Source organism: Nicotiana tabacum, chromosome 7 (genome assembly GCF_000715075.1).
Source record: "Nicotiana tabacum cultivar K326 chromosome 7, ASM71507v2, whole genome shotgun sequence".
Lineage (NCBI taxonomy): Eukaryota > Viridiplantae > Streptophyta > Magnoliopsida > Solanales > Solanaceae > Nicotiana > Nicotiana tabacum.
Genome location: NC_134086.1, coordinates 127667792 through 127682504, shown reverse-complemented (window position 1 = coordinate 127682504; position 14713 = coordinate 127667792). Strand labels below are relative to the sequence as shown.

Sequence of the window (14713 nt, the reverse complement as noted above, 5' to 3'; positions counted from 1 at the left end):
AAGATTTGCTAACATAATAGATCGGAGATTGTTTACCTTGGTCTTCACGGACTAAAACAACACTTACCGCTACTTCTGAGATAGCAAGGTAGATGAGCAATCTTTCCACAGCCTTTGTTTTTGCGAGTAATGGCAGATTTGACAGGTATGCCTTCAAATTTTTGAGTGCCTGCTGACATTCCTCAGTCCATTCGAACTGATCTTGCTTTTTAAGAGCTGAAAAGAACTTAAAGCATTTTTTTGATGATTTAGAAATGAATCTCCCCAAGGCTGTAATTCTTCCTGTCAACCTCTGCACTTCTTTTCTACTTGTAAGCATGTCAGGAATTTCTTCAACGGCCTTAATCTGTGTGGGATTCACTTCAATACCACGGTTAGAAACAAGAAAACCTAAAAACTTACCTGATGCAACACCGAATGCACATTTCTCAGGATTTAATTTCATGTTAAATTTTCGCAAAATCTAAAACGTATCAGACAGGTGTGATATATGATCTCCTGAATGTTGAGTTTTAACGAGCATATCGTCTATATAAACTTCCATGGTTTTTCCCAAATGTTCTTGAAACATTTTGGTCACCAGTCTTTGATATGTTGCGCCAACGTTTTAAAGACCAAAGGGCATTACTTTATAATAGTAAGTCTCCATGTCTGTTATAAATGAAGTTTTTTCTTCATCCACAGGATCCATTTTGATCTGATTATATCCTGAATACGCATCTAAAAAGCTTAACAACTTATGTCCTGCAGTAGCATCAATTAGTTAATCTATATGTGGTAATGGGAAAGAATCTTTAGGACAAGCTTTGTTAAGTCTGTGTAATCCACACAAACTCGCCACTTACCATTCTTCTTCGGTACCACAACAGTATTGGCTAACCAATTAGGATACTTTACCTCACGGATAGATCCAATCTTTAATAATTTTTGAACCTCATCTTGAATCACCTAATTTTTGAAAGTTCCTTGCTTTCTCTTCTTTTGTTTGACAAGGGGATATGATGGGTCTTCATTTAATTTGTGAGTCATTACCTCCGGTAGTATTTCTGTCATATCAGAGTGGGACCAAGCAAAACAATCTACGTTAGTTTTTAAAAATTCAATCAACTTACCTTTCATGTCTTGGATTAGATTGGCCCCTACGTAGATTTTCCTTTCAGGCCATTGTGCAAATAATATTACAGCTTCCAGCTCTTCAATCGTTGTTTTGATATTTTCATTTTCTTCTGGTTCTTGAATGGCATCTGGCCTTGAATCCATGTCTGTTCGTCCTTGTTCAGTTGAGGTTTGTGTTGTGATACCATCAACTGGATTCTGTAATTTCTATTTTTCATCGTTTTTCGTACGTGAATCTGCTACAGAATTGATGCTTCTGGATGTATGTTGATCCCCACGGATTTGACATATTCTCCATGGTGATGGAAATTTAATAACTTGGTGCAAGGTTGACGGAACGACATCCATCTCGTGGATCCATGGTCTCCCAATGATCATATTGTAAGCCATCTCCATATCTACCACCTGAAATTTTGCATCATTGACAACTCCTTCTGCGAATGTTGTAAGTATTACTTCCCCTTTCGTCACTACGCTGGAATTGTCAAATCTAGACAGAGTATGCACCTTTGGTATTAATTTATCTTTGGTTTGCATCTCATGTAGTACTCTTAGCAAAATAATGTTCACGGAACTACTTGGATCAATCAAAACTCGTTTCACATTAGTATCATGTATAAGTAAAGATATTACTAGTGCATCGTTATATGGGATAATACGCCATCCGCGTCTGCATCATCAAACGTAATGCTTTCTTCCTCTAAGACATGTCGCACCCGCTTCCCGTGGGTAATTGTGACTTTGGAGACTTTATTTGTTGTTGTGTACGCCACACCATTGATGTCTTCTCCTCCACTTATCACATTAACGGTCCTTTTGGGAGAAGGTGATTTTGGGGGCTCCTGCCTATTCTTCATATATGCTTGCTTATGTCTTTCACTGAATAATTCAGTGAGATATCCTTGCTTTAATAGATGATCAACTTCACCTAGCAGCAACCTACAGAGGATCACTGAATCATTCCACGTTGTTGCTGGGAATTCACGAAGACTTTCCTTGAGTCGCCTCGTGGCTTCAGAGCTTTTTTCATTCAAATTACTAGTGAAGGCTATAGTTGCCCAATTGTCAGGTACGTGCGGTAACGTCATTCTTTCACGCTGGAACCTATCCACGAACTCCCTAAGCAATTCTGAGTCCCCTTGCTTGATTTTGAAAATATCTTCCATTTTTTTTTTGACTTTTTGAGCTCCCGAGTGTGCTTTGATAAATGAATCTGCAAGCTCAGCAAAAAATTTATGAAATTTTCAGGTAAAAGAGAATACCATGTTAATGCTCACTTAGTAGTGTTTCACCGAATTTTTTGACCAATACTGATTCAATTTCTTGTTTGGTCAAGTCGTTGCCTTTTACGCATGTTGTGAATGCAGTCACATGGTCTCGTGGATTAGTTGTTCCATTATATTTTGGAATATCGGGCATTTTGAATTTCTTTGGAATTGGGAGGGGAGCAGCACTTGGCTTCCAAGGTTGTTGTGAATATTTATCTTTATCTATCCCTTTGATTACGAGCGGTACTCTAGGTATTTGCTCTATGCGGTCACTTTGCTCCTTGAGCTGTTTCTGCAATGTTAGTACTAAATTTTGTAAATCAGAATTGACTAAGTTGCCCGGTTCTCCTTCCCATGACTCGCTGGGGATTCCACCACTACCTGAATTAGCAAGCCCAGAACAAAGGTTCTCCAAAGTGTTATTATTTGGAGTGGGTGTTGGTGGTGCAACGGTAATTGGCTGACAAAGGCCTCAAGAGCTTTATTGACTTGTTGGGCGATTAGCTTTTGCAAAGCTTCATTGATAGCTTCATTATTTTCGAATTGAGCATTTCCATTTGCATGAGATTTATCAGGAGTGCCTTCTCGAGATCGTCGAGGGGAGCTTTGTGGAGAAGGGATTGGGATGTGGTCATCCTGTGGATTCTCCTGGAGTTGTTGGTTTCCTTGGGTGTTGTCATTGATGTTCGACATAGTTGATGCAACAAAAAAAAGGTTAGGCTAAGAAAGAATAGATTATCAGATTCCCTGTAACGGAACCAATTTGTTTAACCAAAAAGTGAAATTTCGGTTAAAGCATTAATTTAGAAGAACTCGGGTTACTGATAATCAAAGAATGAATAAAGGAAGGTGATTTTGTCAGCAATAAGATAATCAGAAGAAAACAAAGTAAACCAATGTATTCAGATAGTCTTTCGTGTCCTTACAAAATGATCCATTCTCTTCCTTTATAGCTATCTCCAAGTTATACGTTATGCCTTTGTCAAAATAAGGTCATTAGAGACAATTAAAGGCATTAAATGCTACGTTACATAATTATTGTGATTCAATACAGATTCCCCAACATTTTTAGTATTTAATGCTTATTAAATACTGTATCTGTACTCTCTTGTACTGTCAGATTCATTCTCCTTGATTTTTGGATTGAATAGGTACGAGCGTTGAGTCTTCTGAATAACCGCTCATGCCTCTTCATGTGCCTCTGCTCGTATCTGTTGCAACTCGTGCCTCTTTGCTAATCATCATCCGTTGACCAGCATCCATGTCATGACACGTCATCTTTCAATCACTTCAATATGTAAACTCAATTTTTCCCAATACAGCATGTAGGCTCCACAAGCTTCTAAAGGAATGGCGATTTAATGACCTATATTTCTTGCCATATTATAGTGAAATAGGCCTATGGACTAGAATCAGGCTTGGTATGCATCTTTGTCTTCAGTACATGCCTGTTTAGGATCACTCGATACTAGTGTTGTAAAATGAGAGTTCAGTTTACTAATAAAGCAGTTGCTAGTAACTTCAGCTGTGGTTAATGTTGCTCTGTGCATAGAATTCCATGTCCGTCTATGGTTAATTACTTGTAGATATGGTGAAAGATGCCGTTGTTGAAAGCAGTAGTCCCTTGTCCTTATTGTATATCCTATATCAAGTGTTTGATTAAATGTATTTGAGCTTTCAAGAATGAAGCAACTAATTTAAGGGATTTGCTAACTTGACACAGGATTTCTGCTATGAATTATTGGGGTTGCTGGTTCTTTATTATTTGCACTTGAAGCAGTTTGCCGATTTTACTTTCAGTTCAAGTCACCCAGATATAACCAGGATAAAACTGGAGCCAGTGATGGGAACTGAATCTTAGGCTTGCTACCGGAGTTTATCAGAATTATTCTTCTCAGATGGTAAGATGTTTAATGTGTCTTGCTTAGGATGTGATGCTGAAGAATCCCAACTCTATGCTCATTAGCCTGCATAGCACTTAAGTCATGCCTATTTATTTTGCCTATTGGAAGTTATGTCTACTTATTCTTATTTCTGAACTTACCAATTTTTATCCACATACAATTATGCTATGCTCTTTCTTCATTTTTTGTTTATTCACGAATTCTGAGCTGTTTTGGTAATTGCTCCAACTCAATTAAGAGTAGGATGGAAAGTATAAGGGGCTCATCTGATGAAACCATCATTTAGTTTAGTTTGCTCTACTTGATTGGTTTGTAAAGTCTTGATGCATGTGTTTGTGCTTGAGAAACCTCTATATCATTTTGGGAGAGTATGTTGGATAACAATGGGATTGGGAAGAAAATAAGTGAAATAGTTGAACAAGTAATCTGTCGATTAAGCTAAAGAGAACAACCTTTGTCAGATTGGAACTCAGCCAGAGAGAGGGGAAGAAGAAGAGAATGTGCAAGTGAGGGAGAAAGAGGAAGAGGGTTGGATTCAGAAGGACAAGTTCTAGTTTGCATCAAATAAGAGAGTTTGACGAGACAGAGTACAAATGCCTATGGCCGGTAGCAAAACAGGGGACAAATCAACCTCAATCACTTGCTAAATTAACTCCAGTATCATTGCAGAAATGCTTCCCAGTTAGTAACGATGTTCAGGTAACATGTCCTGTGAGTATTCGAAAGTTAAAAAGTTGATCTCTTATGCTTGTGTTCCCTCAAGTCTTCAGCAATAGAATCTGAAGCAATATTAAAAAACTTTTGGAGGATGAAAAGGTGGTTTTTCCTTTTTGCTTCTTTAACAATTTTGGATTAATACACCCTTAGTATTATTAGGTGACACTACACTATTGAGCTACATCTAACCCCAATGAAAGATGAAGGTAGAATTGACGAGGAGACCCCTTAATTTGAGGGTCCCAAAGTTATCTACTTTCTGATAAGACAATAATAATAATGTACTTGCAAAAAGGAAAAACATGGAACAAGATCTTCTGTCGCCTACTCCCCTTGAACCCTACTTTTTTGTTCGCCGTAAACATCTAGAGTTGGATAACCTCCATGTACTGTATCAGAATAGGTAGAAAGACTAGTTGAATGCTCCATAAATTGTTCCAACTTTAGGTTTTGATTTGTTTCTTGAGGAACCATCCAATTAATTGGCTCCGTGTAAGCCAGTCCATTGTTTGGTACAGCATCCTGTGCATAGTTGTCTGTTATATGATAACCAAAGTTTAAACCATGTTCATCACGTGTAGCATCAACACTTCCATTTTGGTGATGCTCGAGCAATGAGTACATCGAGTCTGCATTTCCAGCTAGTTTTAATTCGTTGGAGTATGCCATTTGATTGTCATTCAATAAATGGTTCTCTATATAGTTTAGCACTACATTATCTTGATTATGTCCCGTCAACTCATTTTGTTGATACATAGCTTGATAATTCTGGGTTGGAATACCCCAATTAGCTTGTGGTGTTGTAGAAACGGGCAACATTCCAATAGTTTGATTTCCCATTGCAACATTCACCAAGTTGTTTGGTCCTTGTCGCAAAAGCACCCTCCTTTGGTCGGTATTTGCATAGTTACTTCTCCTTTCACCTGCATTCACAACAATCATCACTAAGGTAAAATGTACAAGATAAACTTTAATGGGTCATAACCCTTCAAAATCAAACTAATGGAAGCAAGCACAAATTTTTTAGTTGAGCTATATATGTCTAGAAACACCCGCCAATGAATATATACTTAGTCAATGAAAAAAATAAGAGTATTTCCCATAAAAGGTATTCGATATATGTTATATATATCTAAAATATAATATTTTACTTATATATGCCGTATAATTTTTCGTAATATTTCAACGAAGGGTGGTCAATTGACCACCCAGAGCAAAAGGTGGCTTCGCCCCTGCTTGAGTGATAAAATTAAACAGTTATATAGAATAATTATCGTGCATACCTGACACTGAAAAGCTTGAACTGAAATTTCTGACAGGTGCCATCGTTGTCCTTCTATTATGCATTGGATGGTTAGGGATTAAAATGGAAGAAGAAGAGAAACGAATAGGATGATGCATCTTGGAAAAAAACTGGGATCCATATCTATTGTCAAAGTAATCCGAAAACTCAGGAACATCTGATTCAAAATAAGGAGATAATTGGCTAGGGAAAGGTTGTTTGCTTAGTTCATTCAGCCTTGCATCATAATGTAATAGCTTCTCATAGTGCTTGTCAAGTACTCCCGGTGGAAATCTAACCCAGTGCCTCCTAAAAAATATAAGTTTAAAAAAATCATTTGAAAGTATTTTATTTTCAAATAGAGAAAAAAAACATAAAATAGAGAAAGTTTAATTTTCTGAAAGGGAAAGTTCACCTGTAAGTGGGAGCTTGGCCTCCAGTAAAATCTGATGTCTGCTGCCACAATGTGTGCTTTCTTGGTTGAGGATTTGTTTCACGATAAAAGGAAGGTGGTTGATTCAACTGTATCAATGGTAAGTATATGTGGCAATAATTAAATCCAAAATTACAATAACATTAATATTTTTAACAAAATTAAGAGAGAAAAGAAACTAACCTCAATCTCGAGAACTCCTGATTGATCATTTTGTAGAATGATGGCTCTAATAGCAATGATATCTGACCATTGCATTTCAATCTTGCTCTTCAGCGGTCCATCTAGAATTTCCCACACTAATTTTCGCTTAGCATAATAACATTTCGCTATCAAATCACCTTCGTACCTTGAAACTCTCTGCCAAATATTTCATTAATTAGTTATTTCAATCATTTACTTATAATGCAATTTTTTAAACTAGTTATGGTTGGTTTATATTAATCATAAATCATTTGTACCCTATGTAGTATTAAATAGGAAAAATGATATTGCATAACCATTCTTAAAATAATAGTCAAAAAATATATATTTTTTTGTATATTTTATGTATATATACATACGTTTATGTATGTTATATACAAAAAATATACAAATGTTATACACTTTTGCGGCTAACAAATATAAAGTTTCTGCTGCTGCTAAAAGTGAGATTTTCCCTATTAAATATGGACACATTCTAAAATTTTAATGTTACACGGATTATGATTACATTATTTTAATTATGTATGATGTTAACCTAGCGAACAATTTCTTTATCTAGATTTGGATGTGCTATGCGAATAATTGTTTTAGTCAATTATGTTAATAAAAGTTTCATCTTATTCTATGTGGATAGAAACTTTATTTTTGAAATTGATTGCACTAAAGTTTATCATCAGTTGTGAAAAAAATATGAAAACTTAAGGGCCGGTTCTTGTTTTAAAATTATGTGGTAATAAGGTGCTTTTATAGATTGGTGACAAGATGGTATCTATCACCAGGTCCTACATTTTAATTAGGGGTATTATCCTTTTTAACCCGCGTCAAAATTTTTTTACATTTAGTAGCCGAAAAAGTGTATATAATTTGTATAATTTTTTATATAACACACAATATATATATATATATATATATATATATATATATATATATATATATATATATATATATATATATATGTATACAAAAAATATACATTCGGTTATTATTTTAAGGGTGGTATACAATGTCATTTTCTTTTTAATTATTGTTGAAATAAAAAATAAGAAGAACTATTACTTCATTTGTCAAAGATCAATGTCTAAAATTTAAGATAAAAGCTAGTAAGTGATACGTATATCATTAAAAAGTTGTATGGTTTCATCAAATAATGATAATAATTACTATTATTTTAATTGTTTAAAATACTTTATGACATGCAAAAGCCCAAACAAGTTTTACCTCCCAATCACCAATCTTGAGCTTTATAGCAGGGAAGTTGGAAGCCTTCAATTTTTCAGAAACAGCAGCAAAATCCTCCATCTTTGACCTATTTTTATTAGCATTTTTCGAAGAATTCATTTGATTTCCATTGCGAGAAGAAGCTGCTGGTCTTCCTAATTGGCGTGGAGGACTGCTAGAAGAACTTCCTTTCTTTCCTTCTGAAAGTTGCGTTTCTATTAAGTTCAAAAAAGATGGTGTCTCTTTAGTGTCAGACCAAGAAGGTTTGCCTCATTCACTAAATTCATTTCTCCATCCTGCAAAAATTCAATAATTAATTAATGTGTGGTTATGAAAGAAGAAACAAGAATATTTACTAACAAATTGTTTTCATTTTTTATAAATCAAATAATGGTTGGTTTGTTTTTTATTGATTAGTGACTTGATTTACTTTGTTTTTACTAGCTAATGAGATGTTCATATCTATTTCTGAACTATAGATACAAAAAACGAAAATAAATGGAGTGGAAACGAACAAATACTCTGCCAAGGATGGAAACAAAACACAATCTAACATGAAAGAGAAAGAAAGAAAAAACAAGATTAAATAAAATTGAACAAATGTGGATTCGAAGTGAATGAGGGGTCAAGGTGTGCCGACCTATAAAACATGTGCTGAAAGGACACATATAAAAACTAAAAAAACACATGCAGATATATAAAATAGAAAAAAAAGAAAAAGAAAAAGCAACCATGCATATTGCAACTTAGAATTAAAACCTTTACACATAAGCCAACCAACCTCTGAATTAGATTCTGGTGACGGCTTGAACCTTTTGGGGCGACCATCTTCATCAGAATCTGAGCTCATACTTCGACTTTTTAGCCTAAGGCTGGTGTTCAGATAGCCAACGCGATCATCATGATCGTTAACTTGCGGGTTTATAGATTCAAAGTTTTGATGAAGCCGTTGCTTAGAAACAGAAGTAGCATATAAGCCCCCATGAACAGCCTTTCTATCTCGGGGTACCATGCTGCTGTGTAGAGAATTCCCAAAAAGAAAAAAAAATCAAAAGAAAGAAAAAAAGGAACGATTCTGAGCTTTTCTGATAAGAGAATATGTAGTTGAAAGGAAGAAATAGCGAAGAAGAAAAGGAGGGAGGGAGGGAGGAGGATGCACAGTGAAAAGGGTCAGTTGTTTATATTGAGAAGAAGCCAATAGTATAGTGATTGTGGATATAAAGGACTCTGTCTGACTGTGTGAAGTCTTTAATTTTTGTAGGGATTTTTTCTATTGGCGGTAAATATATATATATATAAAAAAAAAGTCAAATTCCATTTAGAGGTTTTTTCTTTTTCTGAAAAATGTGGTAAATCTGCTTTTACCCCTCTTTTCCATTTTTGTCTAACAGTTAAAGATGCATGTATTACTTTTTAGTGGAATATAAATTGTTTAATTGTATATCGGATTTATCAGCTAAATCTTCTATCAGATTACATTAACAAATCGCAATAAAAATCACAAGTCTTGCATTTTATGTGTGAAAGAGTTTTGTCTTTATTAGAATGTAGATGGCTAAAAAAAGTAAAGGAGCACTAATTATTACTACTTCATTTATTTGGTCCTCGAAAAAAATCATTGGTCTAAACTTTCATTTATAGGTCAATTCTATTTTGTTAGTTAAGTAAATTCGAATTCAACTTGATTAATCGAGGATGCTCTAGCAACTAGGAGTAGTACTATATAGTATATATTAGTAATAGTGAGAATTGTGTACTTTTTTTTTTTTTTTTGTGTGGAGTATAGATCTATAACATATTTGTTTAATGTTTATTGGATGATTCCGGTTTTAGTAAACATAATACTTCAATTATTATTTTCATGTTATTTTTGTTGCTTAAGATGCGGTTTATAGACCGATTACTCTTGATCTTAAATTGCGTCGACTTATAATATAATGGTGAAAAACAATAATATTGCCTTTCGTGGGAATTAAACATGTTGCATAATAACAAACACTCTAACTTTTCGATCTAAAACGAGTAGACACATTAGTGACTTGCCAATTTATTTTAGTTTTGACGTCAACTTATAATGGCGAAAACAACAAAATTTTCTTGCTTGTAGGAATTAAATACGCTACATAAGTAAAAGCTTTCTGACTTTTGCGCTAAAACAAATAAACACGTGAATGACGACTTACCAATTTATTTAAGAACAAAAAGAATATTACACATAATCTGAACTCATACTTCGGCTTTGTAGTCGGAGGTTGGTGTCTAGATAATCAGCGCATTCGGTATTATGATCGTTAATAATTTATTAGTTGATTCTTACCAAAAAGTTATTTTTATGACCTTCAACAATTTTCTTTTAAGCGTTTCTCTGGATTTTGGTAATACTTATGGCTTTTGTAATCAATGGGTTAAGAGGCAAAATTATTACTTGGGTGGTGAGACTATCGTTTTAATTGGGAAGATGCATTTTTTGCATGTTTTACATTTATTATTAGTCTCATACACCGATAAATGCTTATTATACGCGGTAGCAGACTATAGAACATGTTATTCTTTAAAATTTGTTTTAAATACTTAACCAGTACTTATAACCAGTGGCGGAGCCACATTGAACCAAGGGGTGTCAAGCGACACCCCTTCGTCGGAAAATTACACTATATTGCTAGATAATTCTTTTTTTATGTATATTTACTATACGTTGACTCCCCTTGACTTTTCGATGTATCTAATTATTTATATTTTGACACCTCTTGATCAAAATTCTAACTCCCCCACTGCTTATAACTTAGAATCTGACAAAGACTTAACAAATTATTAAATACACATAATGGCTAAACAATTAATTAAATTGTGAAAACTTTGGCTTTGGACACTGTAAATGTTTTGCAATTTCTACACTAGAGCTGCTCTTGGGGATTTAAAAGGAATATATGGATCTTGACTCTTTTAGATTAAAAACCGACGTGATAGATTTAGTTAAATGTGGTCCTCTTAGTCATAAGTATTTCTTTCTTGTTAATAAATGTTTTGTTGGCGTTACTTCATTTTCAATAAAAAATATTAAACTAAAATTAGAATATATAAAAAATGTTTGTTATAGTCACTACAAATTTGATAGTGAAAAAAGGATTAGCTGGGATTTACTACTGTTACATCTGTTTTAATTGCTATTTTCCTCGATTTAAAAATGTAAAATTGGCGTAAATTGTAATTCAAAAGAATCCGAGTCCAAACTTATGACCAAACTACAAATGACAAAAATGAAGTTTGACCTATTATTTTTTGTTTTCTACCCAGAAAAGTAAAAACAAAAGAAGAAAAATGAGATGGAGGGGTTAATTATTTTGTGCCTTTTCACATACAGTGCAAGATAGTTCTGACTTTGTTTAATAAGGACAAAAATCTGAGTTTTCTATGTTGTCTTCATTTTCCTGGTAAAAATCTGAGACCAAAAATCTGGTCATTGATTGTTTGGATCATAGATTTACTTCTACCTATAGTGTGAATCCAGCTTCCTCTTCTTTTTCTTATTTACTCCCTTTTTGTCTTGCATCAAGAAATCTCTTGAGAAAATGAAAAATAGTGATTAATTTCAATCTACTACAACTTTGATGGAGCCAACCGTATTTCAGATCGGAATGAAGAGTTTACCGAGTATGTAAAATATATCAGAGTTAACTTAGGTATTCGCTCATTCAACCGCTTAAACTAAAAATGTTCGACAAATGTATAATACATGTATAATTATAAGTAATATGTATATAATTATGTATAATCAGTATATAGTTTATATATAGCGATTAGCTAGGAAGAGTAGACAGCAAATAAAACTGGCTATCTGTGTAAGAATCTCATACAAAATTATTATCTTGTAAGATGTTTTATTGTGGAATTTATATCTAAAATCATGTCAAAAAGAGAGAATTCCTTGTACGCATAAAAGATCGGAATTTACATGTTAAGTGTGTAGCACACTCAGTACCAGTAAATAATGTCCCTAACAGTGAAATTAAGAGGATTACCCAATCTAAAATCAATACTATGTGGAAATTAAAGTTTCAAACTTTAATCGACGGGTGTTTGATAAATCATTTCTCTTTCTTCTTGTTTTCAATCATCTCAAAGACATACTTGTTATTCATTAACAAAATATAAATTGAAAATTTTCACTTAGACACTACACAAATTACTTTTTTCTTTTTCTTTTTTGTTATTGAACCATTTGAATAAGTACGTTCAAACAAGTTTCTTCATTTATTAGCGGAGGTGGACCCCAATTACAATAATCTAAAATTTTAAATTTTGGACCCTCCACTCCTCTGCTTAGAAGGATATATAAATACGTCAAACACAAATATAAGTTATGTAACACTGAAAATTTACATATTCGTTTATATTATCATTTATCAGTATAGTTTAATTAATATGTGAAGCGTGTCATTTGAAAATTATTTTACCAAATTACCAATTAATACTTATCATAAAATTTCTTTGTAATTACTTTATAATTATTTGTCAAGAATTTTTTTACGATGAGCACATTAAACTCAAATCCATAAAATATTAGGAATATAAAAAAAAGAGTGATGCAAATAAACTATGTAAAGAAGCATCAATCTTTGCACGTGGGATTTTTTTTTTTTTTTTAAATAAAGAATTTCAGAAACTGGCTGCAAAATCTCCCTTAAGTAGATAACGTTGAAAGTTACAAAGGAATTGGGCCATACGTAATCTGTCCTCTACACATCGGAAAAAAGAATGTGCAAGAAGTGGAAGAATGTGGAAATGCATGCGCAACTACTCTCCTTCAGACGCCAATGCTAAACATCTGCACATTTACATGGCTTAAAATAAGAAAGGCCCTCTTTCTATTCTTTTCTATTCTTATGTGACTAAAAGACCAATCATTACTTTTATGATAGTAGCAACACTATGTGATATTATCAAAAATCTAAGTGAAAGTGATGGCAATAGGGGTTTTGAACAAAAGTGGCATTCTTATCTTTTGTTTGTGGAAGAGTGACATTGACGATATTGGCCTCTTGTAAGGGACATGGCCATCAAATTGCGTGAGCCGAAGTCTCTTGAAAACCGACTCTCTACCTAGCTACATAAAGTAAGGGTAAGATTTGCGTACATGTTATTCTCTCCAAACTCCCATATAGAAAAATATTAGGTATGTTGTTGTTTGGACATGGTCATCGCCTCATTGGGTATTCATTGGCTTCACTTTTATTTTTCTTTGATATGTTTAAAAGACATAATAAGAAAATGTGTACCTAAATGTTACACTCCCTTATCTTACCATGTCTGTTTGACATAGAATTTTCAAACGGCAAATCAAGTATATTTATGTTAAAAATTTTTATAAATCAGTTTTATAATTTTACACAACAAAAAATTGAAAAATTAAGGATATAGGAGTACTATAATGTAGAAAGTGAATTTCACGATACTATAACAAATCAAATATAATTTTAACTGTGGGTCAAAATTGAGTAATCTCAAGTCCAAAAATAAAGTAAGCTAATTTCCTAGGCAAATTGACTTCCTCAGGCTTTGCCAAGACTAAAACTCAAAATCGGTTCAACTAAATACAGGTCGAGTGTTCGATGTGTTAGCTTTAAAATAAGTTGGCGTCATCATATATATTTAATTAATAAAATAAAATACTATATGCATAATATATTCGAAACAACCACGCTCAAGATCTTGGTGGGACATGGGGTTAGCTGGAGAGACCATTAAGCTTTCTTTGGATGCATGCATTGTATGTAATAAGACACTGCAAATGGGAAAAAGATTATCCATAATATCAATCTGACTCGTTTTGGAATTTTGAAATAAAATAATTCCTAAATCAAGTGGTCATTTCTCTAGTTGGAGGTCTAGTCATTCATACACATATTTCAATTCCATATCTACCTTTCAACTTTTTTCATCTCATCACCATGATCAAATCTCTATATATTAGAAATAGTAATATTAGAAATAGAATATTCATAGCCATGGCCCATATCTAAGCAGCCCCATTTAAGCGGCGAAGTTGGGAATCACGAAGTTTGACAGCGCAACAAGAGCACAAAGTACCACTAAGGCGTTCGACGGAAGGATTTGCCTCCTTTATTCTTAGTCACAAGTTACGAATCTAAGCCTCGGAGATGAGAAATCTCTTGATATGGAACGTATTAACCCTATTAGTCTATCTCAAACGAATTTGAATTAATCGGATCAGTGAGCTTTCAAATCCCAGCTACCAAAGAAAAAGAAATGATTTCATCTTCTAAAAAGCTTAACACCTTAAGTTCAATTCTCTATAATGTGTTTGTTTTTTCCTTTCTATAGCTTTTTTTGAGTTCTCATCCGGTGTCCGATACCCGCATTGGAGCCCGACTAAATCATAGTTCGCGCTAGAAAATCCCATATTAGAGGATAAAGTGCTCCCTAACAAAGGCGATTTCATATCAAGGGCTCGAATCCAAAATATATATCTGGTTAAGAATGAATGAGTACTTAACACTCCATCACAACCTTGGTGATTTTTCCTCTGTATGGCTAATTAACTTTGTTTAGA

At 33.7% G+C, this 14713-nt stretch overlaps 1 protein-coding gene across 1 annotated transcript; it reads right to left on the bottom strand.

The window, feature by feature from the left end:
- Positions 1–5217: 5217 nt before the first annotated feature.
- On the bottom strand, positions 5218–9372 carry LOC107821696 (uncharacterized). Its single transcript, XM_016648142.2, has 6 exons — positions 8924–9372; positions 8143–8438; positions 6904–7080; positions 6703–6809; positions 6289–6596; positions 5218–5928 (listed from the first exon to the last, which is right to left on the bottom strand). Exons 2-6 carry the CDS (start codon positions 8260–8262, stop codon positions 5330–5332), a joined length of 1311 nt encoding a protein of 436 aa, XP_016503628.2. The 5' UTR covers positions 8263–8438; positions 8924–9372; the 3' UTR covers positions 5218–5329.
- Positions 9373–14713: the final 5341 nt, after the last annotated feature.

Coding starts and splice junctions, on each gene's coding strand:
- LOC107821696 (XM_016648142.2), bottom strand. CDS start 8,262: ATGAATTCTTCGAAAAATGCTAATAAAAATAGGTCAAAGATGGAGGAT. Junction 7,081..8,142: donor TCAAGATTGGTGATTGGGAG/GTAAAACTTGTT, acceptor AATATTTGGCAG/AGAGTTTCAAGGTACGAAGG. Junction 5,929..6,288: donor TTCAAGCTTTTCAGTGTCAG/GTATGCACGATA, acceptor TTGTGAATGCAG/GTGAAAGGAGAAGTAACTAT.